The 15,745-nt window shown below is 41.5% G+C and overlaps 1 protein-coding gene across 2 annotated transcripts in view; it reads left to right on the plus strand.

Annotated features, from left to right (window-relative positions):
* Window positions 1-14,580, plus strand: part of KCMF1 (potassium channel modulatory factor 1) — a 76,222-nt gene extending 61,642 nt beyond the window's left edge. For both annotated transcript variants that reach the window (XM_080814853.1, XM_080814854.1), the window contains exons 4-7: window positions 4,035-4,136; window positions 6,831-7,005; window positions 9,508-9,790; window positions 12,476-14,580. In XM_080814853.1, coding sequence (XP_080670979.1) covers window positions 4,035-4,136; window positions 6,831-7,005; window positions 9,508-9,790; window positions 12,476-12,737 — 822 coding nt within the window. In that variant the 3' untranslated portion in view covers window positions 12,738-14,580. The remainder of the gene's footprint in view (window positions 1-4,034; window positions 4,137-6,830; window positions 7,006-9,507; window positions 9,791-12,475) is intronic.
* The last annotated feature ends 1,165 nt before the right edge of the window (window positions 14,581-15,745 follow it).

The raw sequence follows: 15,745 nt of genomic DNA on the forward strand, positions 1-15,745 counted from the left end.
CTGAGAGGGGGGACGGTCAGAGAGAGGAGCAGGCTCCTCACGGAGCGGGGAGCCCAATGCGGGACTTGATCCTGGACTCCAGGATCATGACCTGAGCCTAAGGCAGCTGCTCAACCAGCTGAGCCACCTGGGTGCCCTTAAATGCATTTTTCTATAGCAGTAAACAGAGCGGGCAAGAAACTTGTCATGAGACCTATCCCCCCAAAAAAGGAAAAAGGGAGAAGCGCTTACCACATCTGTTGTTTTTGTTTTAAGGATTTTATTTATTTATTTGACAGACAGAGATCACAAGTAGGCAGAGAGAGAGGGGGAAGCAGGCTCCCTGCTGAGCAGAGAGCCTGATGTGGGGCTCCATCCCAGGACCCTGAGACCATGACCTGAGCCGAAGGCAGAGGCCTAACCCACTGAGCCACCCAGGCGCCCCCACATCTGTTGTTTTTGAAGCGCTGCACAGCAGCCGGAGAGAGAAGCCCTCCATATGAGTGTGTGAGCTCAAGAAAGAGCCTGCAGGGAGTGTGCACTTGCTTTAGACTAGTTGGTGATTGTAGGGGGAAGAATGTGTGGAGTTCCTGTTTAAAAACAAAAACCAAGCATGCTGATTTTACATTTTTTTTTTATAGATATAACCTGTCACAGGGGAAAATGTTCTATAAATGTAGTACTGAGCTGGTGTGTAAGAAATAATGGCTTCTGAAGCTGTGGGCTGGACGTTGGTGACCTCCGGTGTTAAGAATCCACGCTGGCCAGGGTGCCTGGGTGGCTCAGTTAAGCATCTGACTGCTGGTTTCAGCTCAGGTCTTGATCTTGGGGCTGTGAGACGGAGCCCCACGTCAGGCACTGCCCTCAGTGCAGAGCCTGCCTAAGTTTCTCTCTCCCCGCGCTGACTGGTTGCTTGCTGGCAATCATGCACTGGGGCCACGTGAAAAATTGGAAACTCCATTATGTTTTTGGCATGGGATTTCATCTCAATACATGGATGGAAGCTTCCAGAGGGCTGCACATAAAAAGCAGGACTGATGGTGAGCTTCAGTAGTGAGATGAAGCAGAAGACGAAGACTCGAACAATAGCAAAGACAAGACTGCAAATAAATGGCAAGGACATTTGCGATTAAAAATTTGAGCAAGGTGGGGCGCCTGGGTGGCTCAGTTGGTTAAGCAGCTGTCTTCGGCTCAGGTCATGATACTGGAGTCCCGCATTGGGCTCCCTGCTCAGCAGAGAGCTTGCTTCTCTCTCTCCCTCTTCCTGCTGCTCTGCTTACTTGTGCTCTCTCTCTGTCAAATAAATAAATAAAATCTTTAAAAAAAAAAAAAAATCTGAGCAAGGTGATAGTAAGTAAAGCAGCATATCGTGTTTTGTTCCACAGGGTAAATATTTCTTACTTTTCGGTACCATTGTACATTCGATCTGTATTTGCCAGATTGATCTAATTATAAGATAATTGGGACCCTTGTCAAAAACATAGATTTTCAAGTCTCCTAGAATCAGTTTTCAGACATGGGCCTAGGGAACTGTATTTTTAACAAATATTCCAGATGAATTCATATACTCTGCCAATTTCAGGAAGTACTGAGTTATGCCAGTTCAGTGTGCCTGAATGTTGGCAAGTTGTCAAACATTAAGCTCATGTGTTACATGGAATTTTCTTGTTCAAGTAATAGATGTTACTGTATCATGTGGCAGTAGAAGTACGATAAATATTAATGTTGATGAACTCATAATTTTAGAGTTTAAGATAAGGAGTTTTGAGTTTAAGATAAAGCTTATCCTTTTTGTGGAATTTTCCTGTCTTACAGAGGTATTAGGTATCACCATGTAGAAGTAAAGACACACACACACACACACACAAAACTAAACAATATTCCACATCCTAATCTCAAAAGGTGCTTTTCTAGGTCGTAGGAAACTCTCAATCCTGTTAAGGGCATTCTTAGTATGCTTGGTATCTGTACTTTCCCATTCCGTCTTCCTTCCAGGAATGCAAATCCTCAAGGAGATTTTTCTCATCTCAGAACATTTGCGTGTGTCTTCAACGTACTGAAACTTCTATGGCGATCTTTGTGCAGTTGAAGTTGTACATAGATTTTATCCAAAGGTCAGCCTAAAGGAAATATCTTAGAAGGAACGTGGCTTTTCCTCTTAATGGTTATTACTTTCTTTGGATAAAGATCTTACAGTTGCAGTCTGTGGGGTTGTAATAAAACTGTACATAGTCCCAGTACCTGTTAAGTGTTGCAAAAATATCTAAACTGGCTTATTTGTTTGATTCTTAAATAACGGATGGTGGTTTCTGCTTCTCCAAACCTGTTGGTCTTTTTGCTGTAAGTAAGTGTAGTCACAGTTCCCAAACAAGAAACAAATCATACTGTCTTGCATTTCCCAAAAACTATTGACTATCCAGCCAGGCAAGACAGAAACACACAAAAAATAAGTGTACCAGACACTGCCTTGCAGTGTCACAGCACAGGATAAAACCTAAATTCCTAGGAAATAGAGTTGGGAAGTGGTAAACTTATGAACAGTTACAGTTGCTTTTCTCTCTGACAGAGGAAAGAATGTCTGACCACCTTTCTGGCATCTTCTAAGAAAGGCACACACATGTCAATCCACTTCATTTCCCTGACAGGCACCTTCCTGTGTGACACCCCCGCCCCCACTACTTCTTTCTCACTGTCCTGCCTAAACCTAAATGTTATTCCTCATAAGCATCTTTAGGTTTTCTTGAGGATATGTCTCAGACTCCTGAGGCAGATGGAATCAGGACAGCTGACTGCACATAAGAGGAACTGGGATCAAACCAGAGTCAGACTCTCGGGGACTCCTGCTTTCTTGTCCAGAGAGGACGGGGATTTGTGTTGGCTTAGGCTCTGGCGGTCAGTTTTCCCTTCCGTATCCCAGGGTGGGCCTTCCAGTTCTCACCTTGCCCATGCCTCCTCATCTGCAGTGCTACTCTCGTCTTCCCTCTGTCAGGAGCAGGCAGCAAGGTCCAGTGAGTGCCTGAATTTTACTCCAGGGGAAAGAAGTGAGGTACAGAACATATGTACTGGCAAGATGAATTACATCCCATCCTCAGCTCTTTCGTCCGTAGAGACACACAAGCCTACAAATCTGTACATTTCCTGGGGCTTCCTTTGGTTGTGCTCCTTTGATTCAGACCTTTCTTCTTGGCTCTGTTCTCTAAAGTTCTTCATAACCCAAGGCTTGGCTGCCACTCTTAGAACATCATCTGCCCACTTGCATTTCTAGAAGAGAGAGGGCCTTTCCTCTGAAAGTGCCTCATTCTTTCAGTCCTCCCCCTCTTCTCCTTATTTCACCACTTCCCTTGAAACTGCTGTTTCAAAAACAGTATTCCCAACCTGTGAAGTCTCCCCTGAGCTCTGCCTTTGTACACACCATTTTATCCCTCCTTTGTCCTGTCCCTTGCTTCAAGGCTCATGGGAAGTTGGTCTTCCAATCCTTGGCCTTTTGTTACACCCCCATTTTCCCTTGGAAGTCCTGTTCATGAATGTATAGAGCTCATTTGCTTGTTAGCAGTAAATATTGTCTTGATATTTGAGTTTGTGTAGTTGTGTTTCAATAAGAGCTTTGCTGTCACGTTTGGAGATTGGTCCTCCAATCTAGCTTACTTTGGGGACACGTATGTCTCCGTCTTTACCATTCAAGACCAGACTGAGTCAGATGAGAATGTGCACTAAATAGCACATCTTAATTTTTTTTTTTAACATCTTAAAATTTTTTATGGACACTATTTTACTAGACCATGCAAATGCATTGGCCAGGCTGAGAAGGCTTTGCCAGAGCTCATGTTTGAGCTGTTTGTTGAGAACTGTTATGTCTGACCCTGAGAGGTGGTCTGTTTGAGTTGAAGGACCAGCGTGAACGGACTATAGTCCATAGGCCTCTGGTGCTTCTGACGAGTTCACGGTCTCTGCTGTGTTTGTGCCTGGTTGAAACTCAGATTTAGTAAAATATTCATCCAGAAAGATTTCTGATCAATATTCGTCTATTAAATCTGCTTTCTTTTCTTTTATTTCAGATTTGTCCAATATGTGCAGCATTACCTGGAGGCGATCCCAATCATGTCACGGACGACTTTGCAGCTCATCTTACGCTTGAACACAGAGCCCCTAGAGACTTAATATCCTTTTAAGAGGCAAGAAGGGATACAGTTGTTTGTAATGTTTGTTGTTTTGGTTATTTTTAAGGACAATATCCCTGAAGAGAAAAAGTAACCTCTGAATTATGTTAATTTGACCTTTCCTAAAAGTGACTCAGTGTTGAGATGCAGTTTACTTTACTTGTCTTGTTGTGTGCTGTGACTGTCACTTGAGCAGTGCTTATTAACTGAAAGTTGCTCATCATCTTTACTTCATTACAGGCAGATTTTTTTTAAGACCATTTAACTGGGTTTAAGTTTTCAGCAGGGTGTTTTCATACAAAAGAGGAAAATGCTAAGCCAGATTAGAATCTAAGTAAATATAAAGAGAATTTATTTGCTTCCCTTCCATGTCCTCTGTTGCCTTATCCTGTTACCGGCGGTATGATGAGCAGGGGTGCATGTTGGGGCTGGTTTCCCTTTTGGAGTCCCCTTCTCCAGAGACCGCCATTCCCCACCCAGTCTCCGAGTAGGACAGCATAAGGTCACGGCCAGCTCCAAAGTCCTTTCCCACTTTCCTTCCTGCTTCCCCTTTGCAAATCTATCTCAGCCGTTGCTGGTGATGTTCCCTGTAATCCAAGAGATGAATGGCCTACCAGAGTAATTAAGATTGTACATTCTGTGCTTCTTGTTTCAAGTTCTGAATTATTTTTCTATGATTATTATCTGTTAACTTAGGGATCTGTTTTCATGTAAAGGTTTCAGTGTTCAGTGCAGTTTGAAACAATTCAAAAGCTAATCACAACTTTTCTCTTTGCCAGACTTCATTCTGGTTCCTTTGATTGCCTCCCAGCAATCATAATTCAACCTTAGTCCTATTGAGGCAGAAACTGGTTTAATGGTTTTCTCATTCCACAGCCCATCCTGTCCTTACAGTTCCTAATTTTCTAATTGGAAATATGGCCCCTTAGAGTTAGGGGAAGATGAAAAAACTAATGGAAAGATAAAGACATGGAACCAGCCTAAGAAATTAGAATGTCAGCCAGACCTGAGCCAATCAAGGGGCTAGTACTCATTGAACAGAGGAAACCACTTTTCCTCTCTCCTAAGTGCTGAGGACACTGAAAGCATAATGGAAGAAAGCGTGTGGTTTGTTGTTGTTGGTTTGTTTTTTTTTTAAGAGAATAAGAAAACCCTGATGGGCCAAGAATACTTAAGTCTTTGAGTCACTTCACTTCACATTTTACATAAAAGAATCTTATAACAATACCCAGAGGGTTATGCTTGATTGCTGTTTCACTCTATCTTCATGAAGAAGCTAGGCAAATAAGCTGTTATCTTGAACTTTTTTTTTTATCCTGAGCTTTTTCAGCAAGTTCAGGGGCTTCTAGTGAAATTGGTTTTCATTCAGTGGAATGTCTCACATCACCTACATTCATTTCTGTGCAATTTTTACAAGAATCTGTGGTTATCAAGAGATTAAATTATGCAAAATATAAGAATAAGGGAAGGCATATGTTACATTTTAGATTCCTAATGAGTATTACCATGAGGTTCTGGAAAACAGAATGTTGACATTGCAGTTATCCTGGAAATATACTGATTTTTCAGGTACTTCACGTGCTGCTGTGGGGTGACTTTATTTGTCGTGAAGGCGCAGCTTCTCTTCAAGCCTCATAAACACCAGAGCTTTTTTCTTTTCAACTGTTCTGATGGAACTCTTCCTAAAGTGTACTTTTTACACCCTGATGCTTTTAAAGGACAAAATACAGTGATCATAACATCACTTTTGTAGAACCCGAGCCATGGTCCTGAATACCATGGTGAGACAGTGCACATTCCCGTGGCCCCTGAGGGCTTCCTGGAGCCACTCAGCCTGTCCCTCAGTGACTCCACAATCATCAGCTGAAGACTGGGAAGCCAGCAGAACGTTACTCTGCACAATACAGATGTTCTGTGTGCTGCTTTGAAAGAAAAGTCTTACGATGAGAGCTGTCTTTTCCCACACGTCTGCCAGCGTGGAAACACAAGATTGTCTTCATGAGTTTGGGCGGCCGTGTGCTCTTCAGGACGTTCCTTAGTTTGAGTCAGCTGCAGAAGACTGGGCGGCGGGGGGCTGCTGGCAGTGGGACTTGTTGAGAACTGTGGTATTACTCTCTGTCCACTTCTGCAAGAAAATCAACTCTAGTTTTCTGTTTTGCAGCAGTGGAGGACAGATTAAAACTAGTAACCAAAAGGAGTCTTTTACTCCTGAATTTAAATTATTCCTACTGTTCCTTTCTCATTTTAGATTATAATTGAGATCTGATTAGCACAACTCTCCTCAGGCATTAAAATTGATGCCTCTTAATTCTGGTTACTTCCATGTGAACATATATGAAATTCAGTACTGAGGTCAGGGTAAGGAGACGCCTCACCTGGGTGTCTTTCGCCCCATCTGGTTATTGTAGCTGGAGCCTAGGAAGAAATTTCTTCTTGCCTGGAAAACCTTTTTCCCCTTCGAAAACATACACACATACAATATATCCACACTCACTCATTGCTTTCTATTTGAGAGTCTTTTTTTAGAGTTAATAGCCCTCATAAATATGGTTGTGACATCTGCATTCTAAATTAAATGTGCTGTTTTTAAATGTTTACAATTTAGGAAATCTGCATATCTATCTAGCAAAGGCTCAAGTGATTTTTTTTTCTTTCTGTGAAACATTTGGGTTCTTTTCTTAACTTCGGAGTTATGATGAATCGAGTGGTGTTCGACATGTACGTAGAATGTTTCACCCTGGCCGGGGATTAGGAGGTCCTCGTGCTCGTAGATCAAACATGCACTTTACTAGCAGTTCTACTGGTGGACTTTCTTCTTCTCAGAGTTCATATTCTCCAAGCAATAGGGAAGCCATGGATCCTATAGCTGGTAAGTTAGTTGCACATTCATAAAGGAAATGGCCTTTGTGGGAGGGGCCTCGCTTTAAAAGTTTTTGTTGGAATTTGTGGTTTTTGTTTTTGTTTTGTTTTTTTTTAGATTTTATTTATTTATTTGACAGAGCGAGAGACATAGCAGGCAGAGCAGCAGAGGGAGAGGGGGAAGCAGGCTCCCCACTGGGCAGGGAGCCCAATGTGGGGCTCAATCCCAGGACCCTGGGATCATGACCTGAGCTGAGGGCAGTTGCTTAACCCACTGAGCCACTCAGGCGCCCCTGGAATTTGTGTTTTTAATTTCTCATTATGCTCTTGTATTCCTTTGCAAAATTCCCCTCTTTTTTTTTAAGATTTTATTTATTTATTTGACAGAAAGAGATACAGCAAGAGAGGGAATACAGGCAGGGTGAGTGGGAGAGGGAAAAACAGGCTTCCCACTGAGCAGGGAGCCGGATGCGGGGCTCAATCCCAGGACCCTGGGATCATGACCCGAGCCAAAGCAGATGCCTAACAACTGAGTCACCCAGGTGCCCATAAATCTTAGAATTATAAAATCCTGTAAAAGTAGACAATGTAAAGTAGTTCATAATATTCTGGCATTTCCTTAAGTATGTAGAGCAGAAGATAATAAGAAATGGTTCTCTTTGTGGCCTCTGTTGAAACCCAAGAAAGTGATAAAGGATTTCAGAGTTGAAAGACCACCAGAATCCCATGGTTCAACCTCCACAAGCACACAGATAATAAGACTAATTGACACGACTAAAGAATTAAGCTGTTCTCATAGAAGAAAGTAAAGTAGGAGTTTCTCTGTTCGTGGCCTTGATTTGAGAACTATATTCTTAGGGAACATACTGAAAAGTACATGTTAGTAACTTAGAAAAATCTTATTTAAAAAAACAACATTTGAACATGTAGTTCATAGCCAAGTCCATCGGGTCTAATACATGGCCAACCTGGGAAGCCAGCAGCAGAGCAGAGGGGTTGGGAGTCAAAATACAAGGTCAGAAATCATGGTAACCTGAGACTGTAAGACACAGCAAGGACAGACAGGCAGTAAGACCCTGGCAAGCCTGTACAAGTACTGAAATGGGTGCACATGGTGGAATATGTATCTGGAAATTGTGATGCACCTTGCTGGACACCCTGAAACACTGGTGGATGTAAATCTAATGGCAGCTAGGGACAGTTTTACTCATAAAGTGTTCTGAAAATTGTACAGATGTACAGATAAAAAATCTGAATTCTGAATGTGCTGTGGGCATTTGCACGTGCAGTAAGCCCTGTAAACTGTGCTTTGGGAATTTTAAAAAATACATCGTCATCCAAAGGGAATATTCACCTGCTGTTCTTGGTAGCAGGCTCTAAAAGTTAATTTCTAGAAGCAAAATTCAAAAGTGAGAAATTCTGTCCATTCGGTTTTCTCTGTCAGTGAAAATCAGTTTATTTTAGTGATGGACTCTATGAAAGAATGATGTAAGAACCCTTGGGATAAAACAATAGTGAGCAAGAAAAAACAGAGATGTAGCCTGTTAATGAGTTGTAATGATGGAGAGTATTTGCCAGCCAGGGAATGTCTGTGTGGCTGTTGTCGATCCCATGTAAGCTAGGGAGAACCTCCCCCCTCCAGAACACACACACGCATGCACCCACGCACAAGGCAATTCCTACACCTGATTTAGAATGAGAACTCAGGCAGAGGTCCACATTGCCCTTGATGAGTACAACCTTATTGAAACAAGAGTCTGGATTGTGGCAGGCCTCAAACTAGGCTAGTACAGTCAGGAGTCCGCCTCACTGAGCATCGCCAGTGCTACTCACTGCAGTGGTACGCTGGTTCTCTGAAATGAGAGAAGGCAGAGGCGAGTGGTGCAAGGGGTCATGGATAGAAATTATCCAGGCCTCTTGGATACAGTTCTGACCATCATTCAATCATTGCATGAATGTTAGAGGCCGACCGTGTGTCAGGCACTGTTCTAAGGGTTGGGAGTATCATAAATGGTAGACTCGATCCCTGCTTTCAGGGAGCTTGTGTTGAGAGGGTTTATATTGTAATTGCACTGGCAGATAATCACTTTAATTTACTGAATACTGAGAGAAAGTGTAACTAAATTAGTCCATTAAGCAACAGTCTGTTATGTTTTACTTACGACAAAAATAGTTGTATGTGGGCTAGTTGTATTTGCATTCCCCATACACAACAGCTCCTACCTCTGGGAGGCGTTCTGAAAGATACTGCGGGGTGCCTGGCTCGCTCAGTTGGTAGAGCATGCAGCTCTTGATCTCAGGGCTGTGAGTTCGAGCCCCACATGGGGTATAGAGATTACTTTAAAAAATAAACAAAAATAAAAGGTATTGAGCTGTAAGCTGAAACTTTATGTTGCCATGGATACCTGCCTATTGACAGTCATTTCCATGTTCCTCTAAGAGAGTGATCTTTAGCGTTTTGTTTTCCACACTATTTTAAGGAGACATTAATCACCTTCATTTCCATTGGCAGAGCTTTTATCTCAGTTATCAGGAGTGAGACGTTCTGCAGGAGGACAGCTTAATTCTTCCGGCCCTTCCGCCTCTCAGTTACAACAACTGCAGATGCAGCTGCAGCTGGAACGGCAGCATGCCCAGGCAGCGCGGCAACAGCTGGAGACTGCACGCAACGCAACCCGGCGTACTAACACGAGCAGTGTCACCACTACAATCACACAATCCACAGCAACAACCAACACGGCTAACACAGAAAGCAGTCAGCAAACTATCCAGAATTCCCAGTTTCTTTTAACAAGGTATTTCATTTGTCAGTACAGCTTCATTTGAGAAGTAATGTTTCATTAAGCACCATGCAGTCTGCAGTGATCTTTTATCTTTTGTGCCTTACATATGTTCTTGGAGTTTGGCCTTTGATTAGACCCTTAAAACTTCCAAATCTGATCAAAACTGCATATTCAGATTTCCCCAAGAGTATGAAAAATAATGATTATTTTAGAGAAAGTGGGAATGTTTGTGGTCTCGTTCTAACAATAAATTATTATCTAATGTGAATTCCCCCTCCCCCCCGTATTGTCAATAAAACTGAGACCTAGGAAAAAACTGAAAACCAAAACACCGTATCATTACGTTTTGGGGACATATTGGGTCCATTTATTGTCATAATTAACCGTGCTTTTTTTTAATTGCCAATTTTAGCTGTGAAATATTAAAAGGTACAAAAGAGGATTTCATAACATAGTAGTTTTTTTCTGAGAATTTCCAAAAAAGCAGGATTTAAATTCTTAGAGTTGCCACAAACAAAAGTAGTGGTTTTAAAAAACGCTTCACCATGGTGTAAAAAATAGTACACACAGTAGATGGTTTTACTGGATGGAACAGTTACCTGCTTCTGAAAACTACCATTAGTCACCAAATACGTTCCTTTCTGTCAGCATTTTATGTCACTTTTAAGAATATAAAGGATTTTATTTTAGAAAAAGTGGTGATGAGTAGACTTAGGCTCAACAGGTAATGAACTTGGACTTATCTGGGCCTTTAATGGAGCAGAGAGGAATATAAAGCATAAACTATAAAGTGAAGGAGAAAATTAGTGTAATGTATCAGTTATCTCCAGACAGACAGCAGAAGACAGTATTGTTTCTCTGTGTATTTATTTTATGTTATACCTTTTCATATCTCTGTTAGTGCAGTGGCACATATGCGTAGTTGTAAGTAATCTTTGTGGATGCAGAATAAAAAGTATTTGCAGATCTCTGTATGGAGCCCCAGTTTGCCACTCACTAGTTTGGACCTTAGGCAAGTCACTTAACTTCTCTTAACCTGTTTTATCATCAGTAGCCCCTGAGTTTGGCCTCTTGAGAAGGAGGAATGTTTTGAGGATGAAACAGAATTTCAGTGTGTGTATGGTCTGGCTCAGTATCTGGCATATAATAAAGGCCCAGTTAATGGTTCCCATTACGATCATTGTTATGGATCTAAGGAGGAAGTGTCAAGTGGGGGAATATACCTTTGGGTTATGTCTGCAAAGTCAGTAACTATGCTGAGTTATGACCAGAAGTGTTGCTTCAGCATAAATCACAGAGCCACCCTGCTAATATATAACCTTACCTGTAAGGACCTACCAACTTGCCAGAGCCAGATACTGCCCACAGACAGGAGACCTAACTATGTGTATCCACTGATAGTTCACGGAGCTGTGGATGGAGTGAACGTCTTCAGAAAAGACATCTTCCCACCCTTGACCCATTATTTTTTTTTTTTTTAAGCCCCAAACTCAGTGGACTTGATTTGGAATTTTTCTCTCTGTAGTTACTCTGCACCAGACACCCCGCTCCCAGGGCATGGGATGGGTAGCCTTTGAGTTGCCTTCCTTGGATTCTGGTCGTACCTTCTTGAAGAGTCATCTGGTACAGGACATTGCACAGTACCTTGAAGTCTGCAGACTACTTTGCCCATCTTTCATTGTATCATTTGATCATGACTCGTATGATCTATTTTAGGCAATATTTCCCAAAATGTTTCCTGGGACTTGATGTGTTATTCTGAGGAACATATATAATTATTTATGTTCAGTTTTTGTTTTTTTTTTTTAAGATTTTATTTATTTACTTGACAGAGATCACAAGTAGGCAGAGATGCAGGCAAAGGGTTGGGGGGAGAAGCAAGCTCCCTGCTGAGCAGAGAGCCCGATGTGGGGCTCGATCCCAGGACCCTGGGACCATGACCTGAGCCGAAGGCAGAGGCTTAACCCACTGAGCCACCCAGGTGCCCCTTATGTTCAGTTTTTTTCCTGATGAAGAATTTTGGGCAAAACTAAGTAACAGAAGTAGTTATTTATTGTTGAACTTCTCAGAACTTTAAATATATTAACATGCATTATGAAACTTCAAGGCAAGAGAGCTTCCAGGCTACAGCGTTTCCAGAGAAAAAGCCTGGTCTCTGGTTACATAGCCATTACATGATGTATGTAGAGCCCAGGCCTTATCTTTGGCCTCTTTGACCAGGGACCATTCCTGTTCATATTGCCTTGGAGCTCCTGGTGGGAAGATCGTTTCTTTTCTTTTCTTTTTTTTTTTTTTTTTTAAAGATTTTATTTATTTATTTGGGAGAGAGAGAGACCATGAGAGGAGAGAGGTCAGAGGGAAAAGCAGACTCCCTGCAGAGCAGGGAGCCTGATGTGGGACTCAATCCTGGGACTGCGGGATCACAACCCAAGCTGAAGGCAGTCGCTCAGCCAATTGAGCCACCCAGGTGCCCCGGGGAGATAGTTTCTTTGGATCCAAAGGGTGACAGTATTGCTGCAAGTGTGGGGAATTCATCACAGCATAATGAAGGTGACAGCTTAGAGCCAGGCGTTCCAACAGTAGGTTTCAGTGTTTGGCCACCTGTAAAGCTTGCACGGGATCAGACATCGTCGAAATTGACCCTGCATCGTTCATTGCCGCTTTACCAATAAGATCTTTTCTTTTTAACTCCCGCAGGTTGAACGATCCTAAAATGTCAGAAACAGAGCGCCAGTCCATGGAAAGCGAGCGCGCAGACCGCAGCCTGTTTGTCCAAGAGCTCCTTCTGTCCACTTTAGTGCGCGAAGAGAGCTCGTCCTCCGACGAGGATGAACGGGGGGAGATGGCAGATTTTGGTGCTATGGGCTGTGTAGATATTATGCCTTTAGATGTTGCTTTAGAAAACCTAAATTTAAAAGAGAGTAATAAAGGAAATGAGCCTCCACCACCTCCTCTTTGATGACATCCCAATTCGCAGACAATGTCCTCTGTGCTGTATTTGCCAATGAAAGTGGACAACAACTATCTTGGGTTTGTTTGGTGATTGTAATTTCAGGTCTGTCACTCTTGTTACATTGTGTACATTCAAAGGAAGAGAGAAAATATATATGATAATCATTTCCACTTAACTAATTTTTACTTCTAGCAGGTAAATGTAGGTAGCAGTGCAGGGGTGATCTCTGCTTCCTGTACCTTGACATGCAAAAGGCTCTCCTAATACTCCACATTCAAACTGAAGAGGAAAATTGAAATCTCTAATGAAGCTGCTGTGTGTATTTATGAATATTAATGAATAAAAACTGCTTGGATGGTTTACCTTAACTACTGCATGAGGTTTTTTGCAGCGTGCATGAGTTTTAGTGACCTTGTTATTTAAAAAATTAAATACAAGGAGTAAAACTTAAACAAACATAAAAAGCCCAAAGCTTTCCTGAGCATTATTCAATGGTTACGTGGCAGAAGAGTTACGCGGCGAAGTAGCTTTTGAATAATGTCCGCCCGAGTCACCTTTCTTGTGTGCCTCCTACGCACAAAGCCAGCTCTGCAGCCGAGTCTGGGGGTCGTAGCCAGGGGTCGCACTCTGCCCTGTGTGGCTGTCCTGTCGCCCTGTTAGTCATCCTACCTGTGTGGAGCTCAACCTGTCTCTTTAAACTCATCTGTAGAAGACACACCAGTAAAGCGACTGTCGGAATCTGCTGCGGGGCGTCTGTGTGCCCTCAAAACAAAGCCTGTTCATATGTGTTTAAAGTTTTTACTTGTTGTGGTTGTTGACAATTTTTTTCAATTGTTAAATATGTTTTATTCAGGTGTAGATGAATTTCATTTATTCACTGTTCAACGGAGTTAACCTGAATTATGTTGTCTTTGTTTTTGAAAATCTCACATTCTCAATCATATTTTGCGTTATTTATGTACTTGCTTCATAGTTTGCTGAGACAGATCAGATCAGGGGAGCTTTGAGGATTTGCCTTCCCAGATTTTGTCAGTATATCACAACCAAATTCTTAATGCTAACTCTAGCACCTTTTATTTATTGGGTTTTTTCTGGCATAAAAAGTAAAGCCTTTTAATTGAATCATGCCACCTATATGCCTATATTATTAATCCTATGTGTAAAAAAAATGTACAGCTTTTTGGGGTTTGTTTTGGGTTTCGGAGGGGCTGGGATATTTTTTATTTCCTGTTTCGGTTTTTGTGCATAGACTTTCACAATAGCTCCAAGGCAGGGACAGCGGGTTTGGGGGTTGGGGGGCAGTTTTTGGAATGTAAATTTAGGACTTTTAAAAAAGGTGCGCACAGCTTCTGATAAATTTATAACTAGACTTAACCTAATCATGTCTTGTTCCAGTTCTCCTTTCTCAAGTCTCCTCTCTTTCTCCTGTGTCCTTTTCCTTTCCCATCTGTGTTTCTCCGTTCCTCCAACATGACAAGCATACAGACTTGAACACCCTCCGGTGTTCTTCCGAGAACTGTGAAGTCCATGTTCGTCCAAATGTAACCAAAAAAGAAGTCACCCCACATGTCTAAAAACTGTTGCTTCTCCTCCTCTGAAACTTCAGACTCCAACAACTTCCAAATATAATAGCTTTGTTTTCTTTAGTTTCTGTGATGGAAAATGTTTTCAAGGAAAATTTTACACCAGGCTTCTAGTTATACTAGAAGTCAAGTCCAGTAGGGATTTTCTTTTTTTTTTTCAATTGGTTGTTGAGACGTTTCAAAAACCAGTTTTCAAGCTGTGGTCTTTTCAAACACATCTTCTGCACATAAGTCACACATTTCAATAAAGCATTTTCAAGACTGTTGACCACTTGAATTTCTTTGCTGTTGGTGAATTAGCCTAACCATTACGCAGGGATAGTATTGTATCTCTAATCCAAGAGATTTTTTTTTCCTTTTTATGCGAAACGTGGAGGTCCTGATTTTGTGTGAATGCATTGCTTTAGATGTAAGAAACATCCATTTTTGGATGGAGAAACAGGAATTGCCAATAATGTGCTTTCCCTTTTCTGCACAAGTTCCGGGAAAATGTAAGATCCTTCCTTTTTTCACATGGTTTGAGGGAACAACTGTAAGTCCATTCAGGGCAGTTTAATTTAGATGATCAGTTGAACACTTCAGCAGACCTAAAGGTTCATAAGATTCCATCTCATGTAGAATACTGTATATTAATTATTTTTTACCAGATATTTTACAAATACCTCACCTCGTCCTGTATGTAATCAATAATAATGTATTTTAGGCTAGAAAGACACAGACTATCAATATAAAACAATATATTTAAGCCCTTCAAATTCTTGTGTCCTTTTTCTTTAGTTTCCGAATTAACATCATGCTGTTGGATTTATTGAATAAAAATAATTGCGAAGATTTTGAGATACAGAGGGGACAAAATTCAGTATACCGTTGTTTGTTACTACTACACCCTCAAATTTCTAAGGACCAGATCCTGATTTTTGCAGGGTTTTTGTTGAGTTTTGAGTATTTAGGGCATAAATTGGAAGTGTTCTTTCTGTAGTGCTTGTCTCTACTTCCTGGTTGGATATAATTTAAGTCTTTCTGCTCAGGGTGTTCCAGGAGTTTAATGTCATGACTCATAGAGAACCCCAAAAAATTGATAGTGAAGAAGAAGACCTATGGAGAATGTTGGAAGCTATACTTCTTTCTATTTCTGTGTGAATTATGGAGTAGAAGATACAGTGTGTTTAAGAATCCCAAATTAATTCCTGCTAAACCATCATTGTGTGTAGGATAGCGATAGACATTACACTCCTGGATATTGCATCATGAAGAACAATGGAATTTGGAATTTGAGATGTAGAATCTACCTCATTACTTCCCCAGATTGTTTTTCATTCATATTTCAGCTATTTTGAACAAGTAGAAATACCTGTGCTTTCATAGCTGCAGTCGTAAGATTCCATTTCTGTGGTTGGCTACAGTGAGATACATGGACGTGTATTTAGTTTG

This window comes from Martes martes (assembly GCF_963455335.1).
Source record: "Martes martes genome assembly, chromosome: 9".
Lineage (NCBI taxonomy): Eukaryota > Metazoa > Chordata > Mammalia > Carnivora > Mustelidae > Martes > Martes martes.